Source organism: Vicugna pacos, chromosome 5 (genome assembly GCF_048564905.1).
Source record: "Vicugna pacos chromosome 5, VicPac4, whole genome shotgun sequence".
Taxonomy (NCBI): Eukaryota; Metazoa; Chordata; class Mammalia; order Artiodactyla; family Camelidae; genus Vicugna; species Vicugna pacos.
Genome location: NC_132991.1, coordinates 9486783 through 9510673, shown reverse-complemented (window position 1 = coordinate 9510673; position 23891 = coordinate 9486783). Strand labels below are relative to the sequence as shown.

Below are 23891 nucleotides of genomic sequence, written 5' to 3'. Positions count from 1 at the left end.
GGGAAAAAAGAAAACATTACCTGTAGGGGAAAAAACAATTCAAATTAACAGTGGATTCTCCATCATACGTCATGGAAGCCAAAAGAAAACAGCACAACATTTTTCAAGTGCTTAAAGAACTCTCAAAAGAGAATCTTATGCACAGTGAAAATAGTCTTCAGAAATTAAGGGGAACTCAAGACATTCTCAGACGAAGGAAAACTAAAAGAATTTGTTACCAGCACACCTACCCTAAAAGAATGGATAAAGGCTATCTAACAAAGAAAGTGATAAAGGAAGAAACTTTTGACCAACAGGGTCAATCCACCAACAAGATGTAGAAATCCTAACATGTATGAAAAAACCACAAAGCTGTTAAATACGTGAAAGAAAAACTGATAGAGTTGAAAGGAGAAACAGACAAATCCACGATTGTATTTGGAGATTTCAACACCCCTTTCTCAACAATTGATACAATAACTAAGAGAAAAGCAACAGGGATACAGAATTCAACAATACCATCAACAATCAGGATGTGATGGATATTTACAGAGCAGTCCACTAACCACAGTAGAATGCACAATCTCTTTTTAAGTGCCCACAAAATATATATCAATAAGACCATATCCTGGGCCACAGGGGGGAAAAAAAAGTGAAACAACTGAAAATATACAGAATGTGTTCTCTGACCTCAATGGAATCAAATTAGAAATCAAAAACAGAATGATAACAGAAGATCTCCAAACACTTGGAAACTAAGGAATAGAGCTACACAATCTCTAGGTCAAAGAAGTCTTAAAAGAAATTTTAAAATACATTGAATTGAGTAAAAATAAAAATACAACATAATAAAATTTGTGGTACACAGTTAAAACATTTATAGTACTAAATGCACAAATTACATTTTTTAAAAGTCTCGAGTCAATAATCTCTCTCACCTCAAGAACCTAGAAACAGAAAAGCAAAACAACCCAAAGCAGGCAGAACAAAAAAAAAAAATAATAAAGAACAGAAATCAGTAAAATTGAAAACAGAAAGACAGTAAAGAGAAAATCAATGAAAAAAGAGCTGGTTCTTCAGAAAGATAAAAAAAATTGACAAATTTTGTGCAAGACTGGCCAAAAAGGAGAGAGGATGTAAATGACCAATATCAGGAATGAAACAGAGGGTATCTTCCTAGACCCTGCACACACCAAGAGGAAAGTAAGGGAATAGTATGAACAGATCCACATATGCAAATTTCACAACTTAGATTAAATGGACCAATTTCTTGACAAACACAAACTACCACCACTCATCCAATATGAAATAGATAACCTGAATGGGAATAATTAAGGAAATTGAATTCATAATTTTGTTATTACTTAAAAATTTTTTATTTAATGGAGGTACTGGGGATTGAGCCCATGACTTCGTGCATGCTAAGCAAGCACTCAGCCACAAAGCTATATTCTCCCCTGAATTCATAATTTTGAACCAACCAAAAAAGAAATCTCTAGGCCCAGAAGGTTTCACTTGAGAATTCTACAAAATACCAATTAACATCAATTCTACACAATCTCCCTAGAAAACAGGAGGAGGGAACATTCCCAAATTCATTTTATGAAGCATTTTATGTTCAGGATAACAAGCCAAACAAAGACATTAAAAAAAATAAAACTACAGATCAGTATGCCTTATGAATATAGACATAAACATCCTTAAAATATTAACTAATAGGGAGGAAGGTATAGCTCAGTGGTAGGATACGTGCCTACCAAACACATAATCCTGGGTTCAATCCCTAGCACTTCTTTTAAAATAAATAAATAAAACCTAATTACCTACCCCCCTCAAAACAATACAGTGCTATATGTCAACTATATCTAAAATAAAACTGGAAAAGATTTATTAGCAAACACAATTAAGAATATACACAAAGAATTATACATCATGAATCATGACCAAGTGGGGTTTCTTCCAGAAAAGCAAGGCTAGTTTATAATATTCGAAAAGCAATCAATGTAATCTACCACATTAACAAGCTAAAGAAAAAAGATCACACAATCATATTAATCAATGCAGAAAAAGTATCTGACAAATTTCAACATACATTCATGATGAGAACTCTCAAAAATAGAGGGAAACTTCTTCAGCTTGATAAAGGGCATCTACAAAAAACACCCTACAGCTAACATTACAATTAATGGTTAAAGACTGAAGGCCTTCCCCGTAAGATCACAACAAGGCAAGGATATCCACTCTCATCACTCTTATTCAACATAGTGCTGGAAGTTCTAGTCCATGCAATATGGCAAGAAAAGGAAATAAAAGGCACATAGCTCAGAAACAAAACTGTCCCTATTTGCATATGACATAAACATGCCAGGACTTACATGCTGAAAACTACAAACTGCTGATGTAAGAAATCAGAGAAGATCAAAATAAATGGAGAAACATGCTATGTTCATAGACTGGAAGACTCGACACAGTAAAAATATCAATCCTCCCCTATTCAAAAATCACAGCAAGATTTTTTGTAAATACAGGCAAGATTATTCTAAAAATTTATATGGAATGGGAAAAGAACTAAAATAGCTAAAATAATTTTGAAAAAGAAGAATAAAGTAAAAGGAATCAGGTTACCTAATTTCAAGACGCATTACACAGCTATAGTACTCAGGACTGTGTGGTACTGGTGGAACAGATGCACAGATCAACAGAAGAGAGAACCCAGGAAAGAACACATAAATTTGCCCAACAGATGACTGATAAAGGTGCAAAAGCCGTTCAACAGAGGTAAGATATCTTTTCAACAAATGGTGCTGGAGCAATCAGTCGTCCAAGGGAGGGGTGGGGGAAAGAACTTTAACCTAAATCGTACACCTTATACAAAAATTAACTTAAAATAGATTATGTTAATTTTAAAATGCAAAACTATAAAACGTTCACAAAAAATGTAAAAGAAAATCTTCAGCATCTAGGGAAGGCAAAGATTTATGAGACCTGACACCAAAAGTGCAATCCACAAAAGAAAAAAATTGATAAACTGGATTTCATCAAAATTCAAAACTTATGCTCTGTGAAAGACTCTGTTAAGAAAATGAAAAAACAAACTAAAAACTGGGAGAAAATATTTGCAAACCACATAGCCAACAAAGGACTGGTATCTAGAATATATGAAGAAATCTCGAAATTCAACGTTAAAAAAAATCCAGTTGAAACACATGCAAAAGGCACAAAGAGAAATTTCACAGAAGAGATACACGATGGCACAAATAAGCACATGAAAAGATGTTCAATATCACTAGTCATGAGGGAATGCAAATTAAAACCACGAGACATCACTACACACCTATCAGAATGCCTAAAATAAAAAAGTGGTAACACCCAAGGATGTGGAGAAACTGGATCTCTCAATCACTCCCAGTAGGAATGGAAAATGGTACAGCCACAATGGTTCTTACAAAACCAAAAGTGCAGATGTCCTTCAACAGGTGACTGGGTAAACAAACTGGTTCATCCACACGATGGCATACTACTCAGCAGTGAAAAGGAACTCTTGGTACACACAACAATCTGGATGAATTACCGGAGAATTATGCTGAGTAAAAAGATCAATCCCAAAAGGTTACAAACTACATGATTTCACTTATATAACATTCTCGAAATGATAAAATTATAGAAATGGAGAACAAAGTTCTGGTTACCAGGAGCTAAGGAGGGGTAAGGGCAGGAGGGAAGTGGCCGTGGCTATCACAAGGTAACGAGGGATCCTTGATGATGGAAACATTCAGTATTTTAAATATATCAACGTCCACATACCGTTTGCGCTATGCATTATCGTTGTGCAAGATGTTCCCACTAGGATAAGATGGGTAAAGGGCATGAGGGATCTCTATGTTATTTAACAACTAATAGCACGTAAGTCTACCATTATCTCAAAATAAAAATTAGGTTCTTTTTTAAATAGCATTATCTCAAAATAAATTTTTTTCCAATGGCATTATCCCCAAAGGACTTATCAGTCAAATCATTTGTCATCAGATTTTAATATTTTAGTTATTTTAATATTTCTAGTTTTCTTGTTGACAGGCAATAGAAGAGCTAGAAAATTCCATCTCCAACAACCTGGTTCCAAAGCATTTACCAAGTGCTTGTCATGTGCAACTCGGAGCTAGGGAAACAGGCAAAGAAGAGGAAAACAATGCAGATTTAGAAGAGAGCTTGTACTTCCAATGAATTTGAACAGGAACTATAGTACTGAGCTCAAGACACTTCATAAGGAGCTTCATTATTCCTGCCCATAAACATAAGTATTTCTAAACGGAATAGGGGCAGCACCCAACGAGTGTTATGACCAACTCACATGTAAGTAACTCCAAAGGAAGTCTTCTCTTCCTTCCTTCCTTACTCCCAGCCACTGTGAGACACTTCCTGCCAGGAACCTCCCACCCCCTCCTCTCCCTGTCTCAATTCAGCCCAGACCACCCCCTACATGTTAGTTGGACAGAAACAGGACAGGGGAAAGGTGAGACTCATACACACTTCTGTCTCACAGACACACACACACACTCACTCTTCTCTCACCCAACTTGCTGTAACTCCTCTGAATATGAACACCCAAAGGAAGAAAAGAACAGCAAAGGGGAAGGGCTGGTTAAGGCCTCCAGCTGCCAGGCCTCCTCTCACTGGGCGTGTCATCAGAAAAGGAAGAGACAAAGGGAAAAAGAAAAAAAAAAAAGGAAGTAAGGAAAGAAAAGCTATGCTACATTCATACTGCACCCCAACTGCAGCTTTCACAAAACAAACAAAAGCCCCCAACTCTGTCCACTTCTCCCTTCTCCAATCCCAGAAGCATTTCCCAAGTACCTCTAGAACTGAGTTCCCCCTAAAACGGAGTTCCCCTGCCAAGTATGACCAGTCTCTCTACCCAAAACTGTATTCCCTTTCCTGTCCCCTCTGACCGCAATCCTTTGCTAACTGAGCAGTGATCAACCAGTCAGCTGACTGCAACTGTTGCTGTGGATAGCATCTTTAACGTACTATACAAACTCAGGTTGTCCCTCCAGGGCAAGATGAGCTCACAGACCCCCGAGCCATGGACCACCTGGCCAGAGAACTGTAAACCAGAGACATCCCAACTCTCTAAACGAGTAAGAAATGTCACAAGACAATGATTAATTCCAGCCTCTTTGTTCTTCCCCCTTTGAAAAAACAAAAAAAACCTAACTCAAAGACCAGGTTGGAGTGGATCTGAGGCTTGTCTCCCATCCCTTGGTTGGTGCCCTGCAGTAATCTTGTACTTTCCTTCACCACAAACCCCATGTTAGTCAGACTAGCTTTGCTGCATGTAGGGTGAGTGGACCAAAGTTCGGTTCAGTAACACCTCCTTCCCTTGAAAACACACTGGTCTCCTCCCAGCTTTGCTGGAGCCATGCCTCAGAAGTCACATTCCAAGAAGCTGGAAAATAAATACCGAATGTATATAATCATCATTTGTGAATACTCTAACCCTTGCCTTCTAGTAAAGCTTTACTGTAAAGCTTTTTAATGATTTTCACATTTTAATGATTAGGTTACCCTTAGAAATTAGAGGTTTCGTTTATACCAAGAAACCTAATACTAAACTACTAGTCACACCCCACTGGGCAAGAACTGCTTTCACCTGTTAACAGAACTTGACGGTCGGCTCTATGCTGAGACCCAGCAGTGAAGCCTCTGAGTCGTTAAAACTGGCAACCCAAGGATGTGAGGGCAAGCCGCAGTAACAATGGCCTCTCTACCAACTGGGAGGTCAGTTAGGCTGACTGGTTGGCTCATCAGTTCCCCATCTTCCCTTAACATTTCAGGTGTCCTGTTTCCAAGGCTGGGAGTGGCATGAACTGATTAAACCTGGTACTTGCACCAGAGTTCACCTACTATATACACCCTACCCATAGTTTCACATTCAATTCTAATAAACTTAGTTGGTTTCTAAATTCATAGCTAGTCTGAAAGAATACATTTCATTCGGAGAAAAGCACTCTGTTCATTTACCCAACACTTGTTAAATGTCTAAGAAGTGCCAGGCACTCGGAGACAGAGCATTGACCAATACACAGTGATCCCTATTCTCCCTGGTTTATGTAGGGGAGGGGGCTCAGACGGTAGAAGAGTAAATAAAAGTACCTGCACATAATCACAAAAAATTAATTCATTACAGAGTGTGACAGTTGCTAATAAGGATATAAACAGAGCTGAGGAACTCATCCTTTCTCGGCAGCTTCCTTTCCAGTACAGTAAAATATAGCATACAAAAATCATATCATCTGTTGACCCCAAATATACTGTGAAATTGACTTTAAAAAATTAAATCCTTGTTGTCCTCTCGTTATGTTGAAAGCTGAATGGCATTCCAATTCCCTAGAATGGAGGTGGTAAGTGCCAGGCATAAGGCAGCGTCTCCACAGGTGAAGGTTGCCAAAAATGGTCACTGAGAAGTTTGGGAAGAAAATGGGGAGTAAGACAAAGAGCAAGCCTTAAGCTATTTCACCACTTGGTCTAAGGTGGGCCCTCTAACAAGGAAGAACATTTCCTTCTCCTACTTGTCAAGATCACAGAGCACTCTATGCCTGGGATCCATAATCCTTCCTCGTTCCACCCTTCAGGCGATTTAGCAACGTTTGTACAATCACTGGGGCACAAAACCACCATGTGGAAAATTGATTTTTTAAGGAAAATGGAGTATATTCCAAACAAGCAACCCACAAATTGGCCCCACTTAAACTGGAGACTGCCAAGTTAATTTAAAACACTAGCCTTGCTTTCTGCAATGTTTACCTCCAGTCAAAACTCTTATGTCGGAGGGTGGGAGGGTATAGCTCGGTGGCACAGTGCTTGCTTAGCATACATGATGTTCTGGATTCAATCCCCAGTACCTCCATTAAAATAACAAGCAAAAAAATTAAAACCTAATTACCTTCCCCCAAAATAAATTTAAAAAAAAAAGCGATCACCTCAACCAACCCTGGAGGAATATTCAGAAAATTACCCAATCTTTTCAAATGTGCCAAACACAATAACCTAATGTATAAACCTACTGACTGGAAGATACTTTTGAAAGCAAATCTGACCCACAAAGGCAATAATAAATTTCCATCAAGGAAGCTATAAGCACAAATTACCGGGCAAAAACAAATCCAAGCTTCATCTGGGCCTCAGAGCAGAAAAAAAAAAAAAGAAAAAAAGAACAGTTGTGAATTGTTATTTTAGAAGAAACCCATCTCTTACAATTCAGATGTAATTTCCCCAAAGTTAACTCCAAGATTTTTGCTAATTTGTTTAGCTTTGCTTTCTCAAACAGTATTATTCAGACTGAAGACTCTAAATGTGTTCCCTGCTATTGCATCTCTACTTCTTATGTTACAAAGTCTAACCTCCAAGTTAGGAAGTTACACCTGAAAGCTTTCAGCTGGCCTTTTAGTCTAACTACCTACAGATATGAATTAATGGGGGGAGGGGGGATAGTCCACTCCTTTTGTCACAAATTAGGAATTGGAGAGGAACGATCTCCCTTTTTTAAAAAGAGCTCCAGGAAATTTTCCATCAATTCCCTCCGTTCACCCAACTCCTCTGTAACAGCTGTGAGAAAATTCTCCCTTAGATCTCTCAGGCTTCACCCTCAAACTCTCCCATCCACCTGTGCTGCTCTCCAATGGAGAGCATCAGCCGCTGGAACAACCGTGCAAAGCTGCCTCCCCCACCGCCCCAGTCTCCTCATCCTCTGCTTAAAAGCCTCCAACTTCCCATTTCACTCAAAATAAAAATCTAAGTCCCTATAAAGTTCAAGTTCTGCATCATCGAGCCAGCCTGCCACCTCCTTAACCCTCCAGCCTCATCTCCTGCTATCTTTCCCCCACGCCCAGCTCACAGCTTTACACTAGTTTTCTGCCTGGAATGCTCCCTCCTCTCCTTGAGGGGCTTTCTCAAATGTTACCTTCCCTTAACCTTCCACCCCCCAGCCCATGTAAAACTGCCAATTCCTAACTATCCTCCTAGGAAACTCTTATTGAACTGATTGTTATCCCCAGTATAAGTTCCAGGAATGCAGGGATTTATCTGTTTTGTTCACTGCTGTGTCCCCAAAATCTAGATCGGGGCAAGTTACCCGACAAGCGTTCAGTAAGCAGCGTGAATGGAGTCATTTACTTAACAAATGTTTGCTGAGCACCTACTTCGGGCTCAGTTTAAATCAAGACAAATAACACACTGTCCCTGACTTTAAAGCACCAGATAGATTAAAAAGTCAGGGCTGCAAACTACGGTCACTGGCAGGTCACAGAACGTGCTCACAGTAAGAGGCCTCGGCTTCGCCTTTCTGGGGACCAGTCCAGCTTCCCACCATCGCGCGGTTCTCCAGGGACCATCCCCAGAGGGTCCACCTCTAGTCCCCTGAGAGGGGCGGGACCCACTCGCCCTCCCCAAGCCTGAAAGTTCTCCAGCAGCGCAACTTCCGGCCTCTTCACTCCGGACGCAAGATTTAAAGAAACAAATTTAAGAGCCTAAGCTCCTCAGCTTCCGCCCCATACCAACTCTGCCCCGCGGGCCATTCCCCACTGCGGCCCGGACCGAACCTCGGCTCGAACCAGCGGTCCCTGCCGGACGACAGTCCGCGCCCTATTTCCGCGGTCCCGACCTGCTCCCGGCGTCCCCTTCGGCTCTTCCCAGCTGCGCGTGCGCAAGCAAACCCTCTTGGGTTCAGGCGAGGGTGGGGCGGGCGCCCGGGCTGGGCACACCCCCAGCGTAGAGCTGGCTTCTGATTGGCTGCCTCTCGCTCTCCCGAGCACAGCCAGGGAGGCCTGCGGCTGCGCCTCTAGAGGCGCTACCAGTCGAGTCTTGTGCTATTGCGTCCTGCTCCTCGCAGCCTCCCCGGGCTCTCTGGAGTCGTTGCAACCCTGCCGGCATGTCTCAGGTATACGCGTGCCCAGCCTGGCTGCGAAGGTGCAACGGGGCGGGAGGCTGGTACGGGGGTCAGCATGCAGACACAACTTCGCAAGGTCTTTCCCTTCCGGGCTCTGCCGCTATTCCTGGACCCATGCCCAGCGCGGATTCTTTTGACAGAGCCCTGTAAGCGGAACTTTCCGGTTCGGGACTCAGAACGCAGCTACCCAGCCCGCAACTGCTGGAAGATTGCCCATGGGAAGGAATTCGCAGTGAAGCAGGAATAGGGGTCGGAGGCGAGGGTCCTAGGTAGACAGATGGGATGTAGTGGGTTACATGGGTCGAAAGAGTAAGGGGACCGAGTGCCCCATGCGAAAGGACGCGGTAGGAGTAGGGCCGCCACGCAGTGTGGAGAAGCAGGGAGGCCCTGTTTGAGATCTTGGAGGTCAAGGGAATTAGGGGCCGAGTGTCCGGCGTGCTTGAGAAGGGGAGGGACGCGCCCTGGGGAGGGGTGATCTAGAGGCCTTTTCCTCCTTCGACTTTAGACGCTTTTCCGGGACCTGGCAGTCAAGGGGAGACTTTTGGCTTCTCTCGCCTCTCTCCAGTCCCGGCACTGGGACAGAGGTCGGCTCCCAGTGGGAGGGGGCCAGCGAGCTCTGGCCGCTGACACCGCTGTGCTCAAGCTCTGTTCTTTTCTCAGCTATTTCAAACCCGCTGTGCCAGCCCTACCCTCAAGTCAGGGCTAACCTGGGACCCCGTCTGGCCCGGTAGTTGCCAGACAGTTGGCCACGCTGCTTCAGTCTTAGCCTGCTTCCTTCACCTGTTTCCAGCACCTGATACCTGGTATAGTGAGAAATCTCAGTACACAGTTGTCCATCAAATGAGTGAACAGATGTGCTTCCCCTCCTGGTTTTGCTGAATCTTTCGGGCTAACCCCGTTGAGGAGATGAGGAAACACTGCTTTTCCTCACCTGCATTGCTGGGGGAATGCTGCCTTTCCAATCCCTCCACCCGTTACTGAACTCTGTTCAGACCTCTCATCTCCCTGGAATTTAGGCTGAGTTTGAGAAAGCTGCTGAGGAAGTTAAGCACCTCAAGACCAAGCCGGCAGATGATGAGATGCTGTTCATCTACAGCCGCTACAAACAAGCGACCGTGGGTGACGTGAATACAGGTACGCTAAGCTGAGGTTGGGAGGGCCCATCAAAGCAGCTCAGCAGCCTTGGCTGGTGCTGGAACTCAGTCTTCAGGAGCCTCACTCTCAAAACTACCCAAGGCCCTACTCTTCAGGCAGGACATGGTGATGGTTCATGGGGTTCTTGGGGTTTCAGCTGGAGAGTTTCCCCAAAGATCATGTTCCTGGATGGAGTTGACAGATCCTGCACCGTTCTTGGCTTCTTGGTGGCTCAGAGAGCAGAATTTAAATTCTAGTTTGGGAAGGACTTTACTGGTTATCACTAGCATTTCCCATCTATTTGGGAGGAAGCAAAGATTCCTGCTCAAAAGAGACTTGCTCCAAGCTCTCAGCTCAGTAATAGTTTTGTCGAACCATACTGCTTCCAGCCCAGATGGGCAGGATCAAAGTCAGAGCACTTGGCAGCCGGACCAAGCCTGATGTCAGGAGCAGAGAAACAGCTGACTTCCTGGAGCAGGTCAGAAGCATTTTTTTGCTGACAGCAAAATGCTGATGACCATTTGTTCCCTATCAAAAAATCTTGATACAGATTTTGAGGCCTTGGTTTGGACCACCACATTCAGTAACGCTGTCTTGCCCGCCTTGGACAGTTTTCATTCTGCCCCTAAGTTCCTGAAACCCGGAAGTGTATAGGAAGAGCACGATGCAGCCTATGCAAGGACTCAGAGGTGGTGGCTACAGTAGCATAGAAGGAGGCCACCCCCACTCTTGTTCGGGAGGGTGAGCATAGGCCCCTAACCCCACTGCAGTTGGGGCGGAGAGTGGAGCAGTTTGGCTGGCTGCCAGCCTGCTGGAAGCAGGGAATGGTGCCCAGAGCTCAAGATCCTGGCAGTGCCAAATCAAAGATCACAGGGCGGGCTTAGACGAGAAAGCTCTTGTGGTGAAGGTGAGTTTTACCCTGGATCTATAAACTCTGCCTCCTCCTAGGAGCCAAGAGGGATGAGGTGGGGGTGACCAGAGTGGCTGAGATGCTTTTCTGATAAACACAATTTTCACAGAGACTGGCCTCTGCCCTGCTTTCACATATGTACGGATAGACTGGTGTGGGAATCTGTCACTTCTGGATCAGCTCACTCTAGAACTGTGCTGTCCAGTACAGTAGTCACTAGCCACATGCAGCCATCTTAATTTAAAGTGAAAATAGTTAGCATTAAATAAAATCAGAGGTTCAGTCACATTTCAGGTGCTCAGTTGCCACAATTGGCCCCTGGGTTGGACAGTGTGAATGTACAACCTTTCCATCCTCATGAAAAGAGGACTGTTGGGATGTGCTGCTCTAGGATTCTGATGATGAGTCTCCAGGGGCAGTTTTGCTCGAGTATCCCTGGGATTGCTTCCCTGCAAGCACCTGGGGGGAGACTTGCTGTTTCTCAGACGCAGTGGTCCAGGCTCTAGGCACTGTGGTTGCTCCCCTTGGCTTTGTCCTCAGCATGGCAGTGAACTAAGTCAGCAGGAAAGCGGTGTGTTTCCCAAGCATAAAACCATGGTATAACTTAAAGGAAGCTTGCCCTCAGGGGAAAAAAAGAAACCCTCCCACAAATCAACAAGAAATAGACTAACAATTTGATAGAAAAAATAGGGCAAGGATATGAACAGACAGTTCAATGAAAAGGACACCCAGAAAACTGATGACAGTAATGCATGAGGGAGATAAACTGGGTGGGAAGACTGGGAGGAAACTGAATTAATTCCGTGGTGCTTGAATTTTAAGCCAGGTGCCTGGATGTAGTACTTGTTTGAAAAAAAAAAATTTAAGTACAGTTTTTAAAAGGAGACATTTTGGATTTATTTTACTTAAAAGACAAGGATTCTCTAGTAATGAGAACAGTTTTCCTCCTATTTTCTCTAGATCTTAAGTTTGGGTTTCTGTACGTGTGGATTTCTGAAGGCAGAACCCGCCACACTAGACTCATTTAATAGCCTAGAAGGAATAGATGTAATTAAAGGTGGTGTTCATGGCAAGAAAATTGATCAAGGTCTCCATCAGAACTTGCAGCAGATCTAATCTCTTTCCTTCCCTTGTTTAAGAACGGCCTGGAATGTTGGACTTCAAAGGCAAGGCCAAGTGGGATGCCTGGAATGAGCTGAAAGGTAATTGCTCTAATCCGTATCCTTCATTTGGAAAGCCCGGCAGGGAAACACTCTTCATTAAGGAGTGTAAGAGGTGCGGGGAGAGAACGCAGTGGAAGAAGCACATGCTGGGGAACCAGTTTGACCTGGGCCAGAATGGAAAAAAACTAGGCCACCTACTTTTTCTCCCAATACCATTCATGCCTTTTCCAAAAGCCCCATCTCAGAGCCGCGGGGTCATCTGGAGAGAGGGGAGGGCCCGGGGACCAGGCCAATAGATGGGGAGGCGATAGAGTTGGCTTGGGCTTTATATGTATCCATAAGGGGTGGTTTCCTGCCCACACCTCCCTCTCCCCGACAAGACCAGGCAGTGACTCTCTAGCCCAAGCCGCCCTCCCCAGTTCCCCTTCGGCCAGAAAGGCACATAAAGAGAAATGAGCTAATGCATTGCAAGCTGCTGGCACATCGTAGGCTCGGTGAATGGAGCTATTCTATGCTAAGCGACTTCAGCCAAGAAGTATCCCGGCTCCGACTTAATCACGTGCCACCTGCAGCAGCAAGACCCAAAAGTTGGCACTAAAGTGCCCGCCAGCTTTTGTGCCCTAGCTAGCTGGTTTCTGAATAAGCCCTCTGTCTCCCTTCAAATGAGAAACCCTTGAATTCAAAAGGGGCCAGAGAATAACCGCACTCCTAGGATTTGTCAGTAACTGGAACAAGAATGCCCGTCCGGCTGTCCATGCCCATTGGGCATTTCCATGCCATTGTCAGACCCCACATACTTGCCCGTGGGCATCTCTTTCGCCACAGAACCCAGGAAACTGGGCATCACTGTCTGGGGGCTCTCACCCTTTGTATCCCCTCCAAGAGGCAGCTCAGAGTTGTCAAAACTTTGCTCAGAGCTTCTCTCTGGGGAGAAGAGGGTGCCTGGCTTTGTTTTTGGGTTTGTTTGTTTTTTTGGGTTTTGTTTGTTTGTTTGTTCGTTTGTTTGCCACTGGCAGCTTAACAGCTCTGGGAGATAAGAGCCTGACAGAAAAATACTTGTTTGGTCAGAACCAATCGTGAGACTCAGCAGGACCAACAGTCAGTGCAGCCCCCCATGTTCAGTTGGACACGACAGTGGGGCCCTCACGTGGCCAGCAGGCCAGTGACAGGCCTCAGGACAGCTGCACACACATCAGGGGGCTCAGTGCTTTCTGGAGCATTCCCTGTGGGCCAGGCTCCTCCTTGAGGACTTTTAAGTCGAACCATGGCCAGGTCTGTGAGGTGGAGATAGTAGAACCGCCCCTCCCAGGTGAGAAACTGAGCCTCAGAGCCCTAAACCAGGGCTCTGTAAAGTCTGCTGCCTTTCTACCAGCCCGCCTCTCTGACAAATAACCTTGTCAATGCCTTACAGGGACTTCCAAGGAAGATGCCATGAAAGCTTACGTCGACAAAGTAGAAGAACTAAAGAAAAAATACGGAATATAAGGGACTGGATTTGGCTGCCAGCCACACATTTCATCTAAACTGATACAATGCCTTGTTTTTCTAACACTGTGGATGAAGTTAATAAATAACCAGTTAACCCTATTGCTCAAGACAGCCCAGGATAGGGCTCGAACAGATTAGGGGCTGGAATAGTTACTGACCATCACAGAGTAGTTTTTATCTGAAGATCAATTAAAAGTACCTTTGTTACTTTAAGCCTTTGGTAACCTGGGTTCTTGAAATGATTTCCTCCTCTGTTCCAGTCTGTCTTCCTCACTTTTGCTTAAGAATTTATCTGGAAGTGTTTGCGCTTAGCCTTCCCACCCTCCTCTATCCTCTGCTGGAGGGCGGAGCAGGTGGTCCCACCTGTTCCAGGCCTGGCATGTGCTCACCTCTCGTGGGGAGAAAGGTTATAGAAGTAGCCTCTCCCACCTTCTCCCAACTCCAGCTGCACTGATCAGGCGGGCAGAGCTGTCATTCTGTAGGTCCTGCCAGCCCTCTGTCGGGAGCACTGCTGGCCTGATGCTCTGAAGAAGGCAGTGTTGATGAGCATTTGAAGTCTGTCTGAGGTCCAACCAGTCCATGGCTGCAGAGCAAACGAGAAGAAGCCCCCATCAGGGTGAAATGTTAGGCTGTGTGGGGCGTTCCCAGAGTCCCCAGGGAAGCTTGACCACAGGCAGCTGAGCCGGCAAAATCAAGTCGGGGGAGTGAGGGCTCAGCAGAGAGAAAGGCAATCAGGACCTGGAGGGGGGTATGGGGCAAGGGGTTATGATTACAGAGAAGAAAGGCTGGAGCTTGACTTTGGAGGATGCAGTTAGTTGAATAGAAAGACAAGACAGCTGTCTGACCCTCCTCGCCAGATGTTCCCCTTCCATCACTTTCACGGTCCAGCGACGGAGGCGGTGCTTTTCCTGTTTTGCAGGTGAGGAATGCTGAGGCTGAAAGGAATTAAGAAGATGCTCTCTGAGGCTGGGCAGCTCTCCATCCTCCCCTCCAAAGCCTGTGCCCTGGTCTGAGACATAGCTCAGTCTCGCCCCAGAATAGTGAGGTCTTAGAGTAACTTGCCCAAGGTCACTCAGCTGGTACATAAACTCAGAACGAGCATACAAGCAGATCTCCCTGGTTCAGATGCCAGTCCCAGCCATGGTGGTCTCACAGGTGTGAACAGCGCTGTGGGGAGAAAAACAGGCGGCAGGGAGGATGGCTGTCTGGTATGGCTGGAGTATGGCATGCCTTCAATGCAGAGTGGGACTTGGTAGTGGGAAGTGGACAACGAAGTTGAAAAGTGCAGAATTTGACCATAGGTGGGTGATCGGGAGCCGCTGGGGAGTCAACAAAGTCAAAGGCATTGATGGTCAGTCTGTATCAACAATTACTGAGAATGGCAAATCCTACAGTTCCAGCCCAGGCTGCCAGGGAAAGACTAAACCCCAAAGCTCAGATCTAGATGGAAAAGTCGCTCCAACAAAGCAATGGGGTCAAGGTCCGCCCAGACACGGCCCGGGGAGGTGATGTCCTGAGTAGCAGTGTTATTTAGGCAGGATCTTTCCCAGGTGCTGAGGGCGGACAAGGCAGGAAGTCCAGTCTGATCTCATCCCACCCGGCCCCACGCCACTCAGGCTGCCAAGACCACCCAGCTCTCTACATCTGTGAGCCCCAAGGGAGGCAGTAGGGAGCCATGGCCACTCACCCGTACTCATGTTTGGATCATCTTTGCTCAGTTATTGGCTGTTTCAGTAGTAAACCAAAGGAAAAACAACCTTAGAGTCCAAGGCATGGTTCTTATCCAAACAGACCTGGCTCCGGGGTCAGGCCTAGTGTGTCTACCCAGAGTGTGAGACACTCCTGGCATAGAGTAGGTGCCCCAGTGTGTGCCGCTGTATCAGGAATTTTCTCCCACCCTCTTTCAAACCCATTTTTGTCCCCGGCAATATCTGTTGCAACATCAGAGTCAAGGACCTAGTCCAAAAGCAAGTTATCACTCCTTGGGTAAGAAAAGCACCTGCTGGGGGTCCTGCCCTGTTTCTAGCTTGTCAGAAGCAGCCAGGACCTAGCAGACATTTGCTCAGGCACCGTGTTGCTGCCTCACTGCCGGCCAGAATCCTGGAAGAGAGGGCCTGAGCCCAAGGAAGCCTTATAAAGATAGCATGATCTGGCCCTCGGCAGGTGCACTCTGCTAAGATTGTGCTGTGATGGTCTCCAGCCAGTGCAGTTGGGAGGGAAACACTGGAGTGACAAGGTGGACCCAAGACCTGTCTGCCCACCAATGACGTGGCCTCTGGTTAATGGCCATCACTTGCGGAGAACTTGCAGGGCAGGGCTTCTACGCTGGCTTTTTGCTTCAGTTTTGAATTTCACCCCACAGTGCCTTGAGGTGAGGACTACACCTCCTGGCTGTGTAGTAGGGATTACCGTGCCCAGTATTCAAATGAGATGAAGGCTCAGGTGATGTGAATGGACCCAAGCCCAGGGCTCTCTGGCCAGGAAGGCCCTGCTGGTCCCCTTCCATCATGTTCCATCTCGTGACCACTGGCTACCCCTCACTGTACACCTCCACCGTCCATCAGATGATGAGAGAGTCCCCCACCCTCCAGCCACCATCTCGCTGGGCTAGCGTAAGATGCTGTGAAATCCCCCACCTGCTGGCCGCTCCTTCCTGAAAAGTGGCTTTGAAAAGCAGGTCACCTCTCCAAGGCTTTGTTGCCAGTGATTAGGTTCTTGTCTCGTGGCCGAAAGAATTCAGAGATGAGATGTAGAGGTTAAGAAAGTAAAGTGGGGATCTATTAAGGGATGGATAGGATGCTCTCAGGGGGAGAGCGGGCAGGCTCAGGTGAACAACTGCACTGAGTTTCTTTGGCAAGTTGGTTACACAGGGTGTAAAACTGAATGGGCAGAATACGCATTGCAGAGGGAAGGATTTGGGGTCGTATTCCCTGGTTTTCATCCCAGCTCCACCTTCCCGAAGGGAGGAGGGGTTTTTCTCCTTATTTAGTCTGGATCTGAAGTGTCATGGCGGCAGTGCACGATGGGTACTTCTCATCTGCAAGGCTAATTTTATTGAAATGAGGACATAATGAGCAAAAAGTTACATTCAGACCCTGGAGGGCAAGGTATGTCACCTCTGGAAGCCTCAGTTTATTCATCAATAAAATGGGGCCAAGCAGGTCATGTGTCCAGTGTAAAAAGGAAGGAGAGCCAGAGGAGGGGAACGAGAAGGCAACAGGAGTGGCTGGTTTGGCAGGAGTCAGGCTTGGAAGTTGTGAGGGGGTGGTGTAAGCAGCAGGATGAATAAAGGTTGTGTAGCATTAAATTACAGGTGTTTGGAGTTGAGGATGAGCCAAGAGAAATAGTCAGCGGAGGTGGGCTTCCAGGAGTTGTGGTTTTTGGCTGACTTAGGGCATGACAGTGCCTCTGCCCTTGGCAGCTCCCAGGGAAGAGAGGGTCAGAATGTTTCTTCCCTTATTTATTTATTTGTGTGATTTTACATGACCCCTCTCTTTCAAAAGGACTTAGGATATCTAAGAACAGACTCCAAAATGAGCAAAACCCCATGAGGATCCTAGGGTTTAAAGATGACTCAGTTGCCCTCGTCACTTGGAAAGAGCTATAAACCACAAATTGCCACAGAAGTGCCCTTGGATCCCCTCTCTGCACACTTCCAAGCAGAGAGTCCCCCCTGCTTGGCAACATCCCCTGCCACGAATACAACTCAACCCTTGGAAGACCAGGAATTAGTTGACCTATAGCTTTTTCCTGTTTTGTGATTTTTTTTTGAGAAGTATTCTTGCTAAATAATGAATGAACATAAGTCTAGATTGCAAGTATTTTCCTTTTTATGTAGCTGTAAAAATAGCCCCATAAAGCCTTCCCAGAGAAACTGGTGAGATATCAAAGCACAGACCTCTGCACTTGGGGGACTGATCTCAAGTAGTCTAAGCATGTGACTTGTGGGGCCCCAGAATACCCTGCTAGAGCAAGTTGGATTATGTTCCTCCATGAGATGTGGCCAGGTCCTAATCCTCCTCCACCCACCTCTACCCTCCCCTCAACGCACAGTACCTGTGGATGTGAACTTATTTGGAAATAGGATCTTCGTAGTTGTAATTAATATAAGGACCTCAAGACAAGGTCATCCTGGATTAAGGTTGGGCCCTAATCCAGTGACTGATGTCCTTATAAGAGAGAAGAGAGGGAAATTTGAGACACAGAGACACACAAAGAAAAAGGCAATGTGAATAGATTGGAGTTACATATAGCTACAAGCCAAGGAATACCAGTGGTTGCCAGCAACACCCGAAGCTAAGACTGAGGCATGGAATGGATTTTCTCTCAGAGCCCCAGAAGGAACCAACCCTGCTGATACCTTGAATCTGGACTTCTGGCATCCAGAATTGTGGAAGAATAAATTTGTTGTTTTAAGTTTACGTGATTTGTCACAGGAGATTTAGTAAATGAATATGCCCGCTGATCTCTATATGACTGTGGGTGGGCTGGTCTCTTCCACCAGTAGGTAGCTCTTCTTTAGAAGGAAGACCCTGAAGTTCTTTGTCAAGTATAAATGTGACTATTACCTGGAGGGCTCGCTTGTGAATACTTGATTGGGTTCACTTGTTAGAAATCAGGGGTCTTCAAACAAGCACGTGAAAAGATACTCAACTTCACTAATTGTTAGAGAAATGCAAAACAAAACTACAATGAGATATCACCTTACACCAGTTAGAATGGCCATCATCAAAAAGTCTACAAAGGATAAATGCTGGAGAGGGTGTGGAGAAAAAGGAACCCTCCTACTCTGTTAGTCAGAATGTAAATTGGTGCAGCCACTATGGAGGACAGTATGGAGGATCCTTAAAAAACTAAAAAACAGACTTACCATATGATCCAGCAATCCCACTCTCAGGCATATATCCAAAGAAAAATAGAATTCAAAAAAGACCATGCACCCCAATATTCATAGCAGCACTATTACAATAGCCAAGACATGGAAGTAACCTAAATGTCCATCAACAGATGACTGGATAAAGAAGATATGGTATATATCTACAATGGAATATTACTCAGCCATATAAAAGAAGAAAATAATGCCATTTGCAGCAACATGGATGGACCAGGAGATCATCATTCTAAGTGAAATAAGCCAGAAAGAGAAAGAAAAATGCCATATGATATTGCTTATATGTAGAATCTTTTAAAAAGGGCACAAATGAACTTATCTACAAAACAGAAACAGACTCACGGGTATAGAGAACAAACTTATAGTTACCAGGGGTTAAAGGAGGTGGGAAGGGATAAATTGGGAATTTAAAAATTGCACGTCTTGGGGAGTGATGGAAATGTTTACTATCTCAGTTGTGGTGCAGTTTGAGGGTGTATATATACATCTATCAAAATTCATCAAATTGTACATCTGAAATATGTGTAGTTTACTGTATAGGACCATACCACAATAAAGGTGTTACAAAAAAAAAAAAAGAAAAGAAATCAGGGGCCTTCAAGGGATGGGAGTTAGCACAGTTTTCATGGAGATGATGAAAAGCTAGAGCCCAGGTGACCATACTTAGAAATCACCCAGGAATCAGCTTCCAGTAGGAGATGTGCCAAGAGAAAGGGGGACTGCGAACTGAGCGGGGATTGGAGGGGTTGATTATCACAGCCTTTCACACAGCTTTGCCTGCGGGTGGCCTTGTGGGATGCTGCCCGTTCACCAGGTGATTTGTGGGGGTGGGAAGGGCATGGGCTTTGCGGACAGATTTGAATTTGAATCACAAAGTGGCCATTTTTGTTCTTTCTGGCCTTGAGCAAGTTTTTTATACTCTCTGAGTTTCAGATTTCTTTTTTTTTTTTTTTGTCTACAAAATAAAGATAATCTCTATGGTGCAGAATTGAGTAAAGATTTAATAAAAGCCTAATACTCAAAAGAAAAAAAATGAATATGTGATCGCTATTATTAATCAACAAAAGCATTCTGAATGTCTAACAAATGAATTATCTTTTTAGGTTTTAAGACTTGAGAGGTTCTGGATTGGGTAGCCCAAACTCTTCCCCATCTTAAATTATATTTCTTTTGTGCTCATGGACCAGCATCCCTGCTTTTGAGGAAAAATTCCCCCTCCCCTCTTCTTGGGGAATTAGCCCAGCAGAGCCCTAGAGTGTAAGAGAGATCATTTTCCCTGAGAGTCTTAGCATGAAAATCCTAGGGGAGAATGATTGCTTGGGTTACTTGACCATCTCTGAACCAATCGCATGGCCAGGGGCATGGAGCACCTTGAATGGCCAGGCCTCAGTGGAAAGTCTGCCCAGCTCCCGGAGTCTCTAACTGCAGGGACTTTATGAGTGGACTGTACACTGTGTGCTGCCATCTTTCCCGGAAGCATGGAAGGAGCTGTTTGCCATCGCAAAGAATGGTATCGATTAAATCTCTTACCTGGGGTTTTATTTGGACATTGAAGGGAAAAAGTTATCTGTTGTTGTATGACAAGTCACTCCCAAAATAACAACAATAGTTTCATTATCATTCTCATGGTTCTGGGCTTGACTGGGCTCAGCTGGGTGGCTCTTGTTCCGGAAGGTTCACGTGGTTGCAGCTAGATGCTGGTGGGGATGGGGTCACCTCAGAGCTTCCTCACTCACTTGTCTGGTGGTTGATTCTGGCCATCAGCCAGAGTACCTATGTTAGGCAGGTAGATAAACGGGAGCACCAGGTAGATAAGGTGGAGGAGAGGGAGGATGATCCGGAAGATGGCATTACGCCCACCTGCAGCATAAAGGAGCTTTACTTCCTCTAAATGAGTGCCACAACAGTGTGACAGCAACACAGACCTAACCGGACACAACCCAATGCTCATTGTAATATAATTAGCATTGTGGTTTAGGCTCCCCTCACCCCCGTGGGTTTTCCTGTATGCATCATGGGTGAGGACTTGCACAAAAGGGGATGAACGTGACTAAGCACTCCAGGGACAAGAGCCGTCAATCAAGAGACCACCTTTAAGCGCGGGTGTAAGAGAAGGGGCAAAGACCGCTGCTATCGGCCCTTGGATCACCCGCCTCGCATTCTGGGAGATACATTTTCTCTTTGCTAATAAAACCTTTAAAATCTTTAACTACAGAACGCTTCCATCTCCCATCTGAATTCTTATCTTTCAAGTAAGATAAGACTGGGGCCTTTTCCCTTCCCCTCTGGGGTAGCACCCACACACGGCTCTCCGTGTGACTTGGGCTTCCTTCCAGCACGGTGGCTGAGCTCCCAGAGACCCGGGCAGAATCTGTACAGCCTTTTAAAACCCAGCCTTGAAAGTCACAGGGCATCGCCTCTGCCATAGTCATAAGCCCACTCGAATTCAAGGAGCGAAAGCACAGACCCCGTTCTTGAGGTGAGGGGCATCTAAACCACAGTGCAGGAAAGACCTGTGGGGTGGGAGAGACTGCTGCAGCCATTATGGGGAAATACAACTTGCCAGAGATTTATGACCGTATCACATGAAGCCTCCACTCAACTGTCCTTTCTAGATAACTGAGTCATTACATCCCCTTTTTGCTTAGGCTAGTTTGGCATAGGTTTCTGTCACTTTCTGGCTACAACAATATGACACACATCTCACAGGGCTGCTCTAAGGATCAGATGACCAACAAAGCTTGCAAAACTCACATTACAATGCAAACTATAGGAGCTTCTTAAGTGGAAGCTCCCTTGCCCCATTCCTTCCTGTCCCGTGAATTTTCATCTCCACTGTGGATGGTGGGAATTTGCAACTAATGCCTTCTATGTTATAAGAGAGCAGTATCAGCAACCTTTACCACTGTGGACAGTTCATACCCCTTGTTTACAATTATGCTCTGTAATTACTTTGTAATACATTTGCCCCAGCCCAATGCAGACAGAGCTTTGCTCTGACGCAGTAATCTTTGTTCCTTCTACCCACCAACTTAACATTTCCATCAATTTGATCCCAAACTGAGACCTGCACTGTCTTCATATTATAAGCAAGAGATTTTGCAAATTGATTTTTAAGAGTTTTTAAACAAGCCTTTTAAGATACAGTTTATATCATATCCCAAATCTCCAGGCAGACATCTCTTTCATAACCCAGTTCCAGACTGTGCTGCATTTAAAAATTTCTTTTCTGCTTCAATTAAAAATAAAGCATCTCACGTATAATTTAAAAAAAAATTCTTTTCTGATTTGAGAAACAAAGTGCATGCATTGCAGAAAACTTGAGAAGTACTAGAAATACAGAAAAGAGAACAAATTACCTCTTATAATCTTTTAGCTTATAATGGGAATCACATTGTATATAGAGTTCTATAACCTGATTTTTCTCTCCTAAAAGTATATCATGAAAAATGTCTGCACAATATTTGCATCATATTGTTGGACTATAATTTAATTAGTAGTACCCTGATAGGCAATAGCCAATGTTTGCTATTATTATAAACCTGTTAAACATCTTTAGTGGGGAGGGTTTAGCTCAGTGGTAGAGTGTGTGCTTAGCATGAACGAGGTCCTGGGTTCAATCCCCAGTACCTCCATTAAAATAAATAAATAAATCTAATTACCTCCTCCCAAATAAATACATAAATTAAAAAAAAAACTTTATATGCAGATCTTTGAAAACATTTTGATTTTTCATCCTTAGAATATAACTTATTGATTCAAAATGTATGATCTTTCATATGTATTGTTAGATTATTTCCAAAAAAGTCTCTTACTGGGAATGTGCAAAAGTGCCCTTTCAACATCACATCCTTGCCAACATTGAGTATTACCATTTAAAAATTACTTTGTTTTTACAATTTGGCAAGTAAAAATGTTTCTTGCCATTTGAAACGCCTTTGAAAGTGGGAGGGTTTGAGGGGTGTGTGTGTGTGTGGGTGTGTGTGTGTGTGTGGTGTGTGTGTGTGTGTCTCCCTTTCTCAGTCCTTCTGCCATCTGACACAATCTTGCACAGTTTCTGTTCTTGTTTGGCGCTCTTGTCCCAAACGTTTCTCAGTTCCAGCTCTCTCTCCAAAGTCTCATTCTGCCCAGGAGCACGAGGCCAGATCATTCCCATTAACCCAGGTCGCCTGTGTTAAACGGTTAACCCGGAAGCCCCTGGAGGCAGCGGGGAGAGCCGCGAGGGGCAGAGGCACTTCCCCCATCTCGGGAGCCCCAAATGCCTCACCTTCTCTGTCGTCACTGCGGGCAGTAAGTCAGGAAGCAATCCTCCTGAACCCCGCAGACGATCGAGACCCACAAACAGGAGCCTGAGCTCGCCCGTGGGCGGCAGGAACAACCTCCGGGGCTCGCATGGAGGAAGCCGCTTTCCGGCCGCAGGACAGAGCAGATGGACTCACCCACGCAGGGAGGATCTGCCCAAGCGGGTGATGAAAAGCCAGAAAAACCGGCCGTCTTTTAGCTGCACCAAACTTTTAAAGGACTTCTTAAGGGCTTGCAACTTACTGATTTCTGTCCATTTTGTTATGAAACTTCTCCAACATACCAGAATGAGAACAGACTTTTTTTTTTTTACAGTGAGCACCTGTCTCCATTGCCTAGTTTTTGACCTGCAGCGTTTTTCACTCTAGTGGTTTTATCATGTATCAATCCAACCACCCCTGTATCTAGCGATCTGAATTATTTTTGGATGCATTTCAAAGTAAGTTGCAGACAGCGTGCTTTCCATGGAATACTGAAGCATGTAGATTCTTGTCTAGAGTTCAACATTTGCTTGCAGTTTTAGTATTTCTTTGGGGTAAAATTTATCTACAATAAAATGCAAAAGTCTGAAAGTTACCAACTGCTAAGTTTTAAGAAGTGCAGGTACCTGTACAACCCAGATCCCTATCAAAATACAGAGCACCACTGTCAATCCAGAAAGTTCCTTTATGCCCCTCCCCAGCCAGTATGTCATCATGCTCCCAGAGGCCAACATTTTTTTCTAGCATTAATTGGTTTTGCCTGTTCTGCAACTTCACATGGGTGAAATCATACCTGTATATCTTTGCATGAGGCTTCTTTCACTCCCTCTAAGGACATTTTATTATGTGGGAGGAGACTATCAAACAATAGGGCCTGTCAGAAATCCAGGTTTCATTTGGGACAAGGGAAGAGTTTTTTTCCATTAAATAGAATTTAATTGAAAACGACAGTGGGAAACACCATTAAGAAAGTACAAAGACAAGCCACAGAGGGGAAAATAGGTTTGCAAGACATCCATCATACAGCACACTCAGATCCAGCATATATAGAGCTCCTACAAAGCAATAACAAAAAGACTGATAACCCGGTGGAAAAAAGAGC

The 23891-nt window shown here is 44.9% G+C and overlaps 2 protein-coding genes and 1 long non-coding RNA gene across 10 annotated transcripts in view; 1 reads left to right on the top strand and 2 right to left on the bottom strand.

Moving 5' to 3' along the window:
- Positions 1-8668, bottom strand: part of C5H2orf76 (chromosome 5 C2orf76 homolog) — a 70623-nt gene extending 61955 nt beyond the window's left edge. For 5 of the 8 annotated variants that reach the window (XR_012072495.1, XR_012072497.1, XR_012072496.1 and 2 more), the window contains exon 1: positions 8529-8647. Coding sequence is in view for 1 of the 8 variants with exons in the window: in XM_072960839.1 (XP_072816940.1) it covers positions 8529-8549 (21 nt within the window). In the remaining 7 variants the exon portion in view is untranslated. Of the gene's footprint in view, positions 1-8528 lie in introns of all 8 variants that reach the window. The other 3 variants (XR_012072500.1, XM_072960840.1, XM_072960839.1) reach the window with 3 other exon arrangements.
- Positions 8669-8765: 97 nt separating this feature from the next.
- On the top strand, positions 8766-13828 carry DBI (diazepam binding inhibitor, acyl-CoA binding protein). Its single transcript, XM_006196092.4, has 4 exons — positions 8766-8911; positions 9937-10054; positions 12104-12166; positions 13539-13828. The coding sequence occupies exons 1-4, from the start codon at positions 8903-8905 to the stop codon at positions 13610-13612; spliced, it is 264 nt and encodes an 87-aa protein (XP_006196154.1). The 5' UTR covers positions 8766-8902; the 3' UTR covers positions 13613-13828.
- A 169-nt stretch (positions 13829-13997) lies between these two features.
- On the bottom strand, positions 13998-22898 carry LOC140696329 (uncharacterized). Its single transcript, XR_012072501.1, has 3 exons — positions 22774-22898; positions 20037-20279; positions 13998-14198 (listed from the first exon to the last, which is right to left on the bottom strand). It is a non-coding gene; the product is annotated as an uncharacterized lncRNA (long non-coding RNA).
- Between the last annotated feature and the right edge of the window lie 993 nt (positions 22899-23891).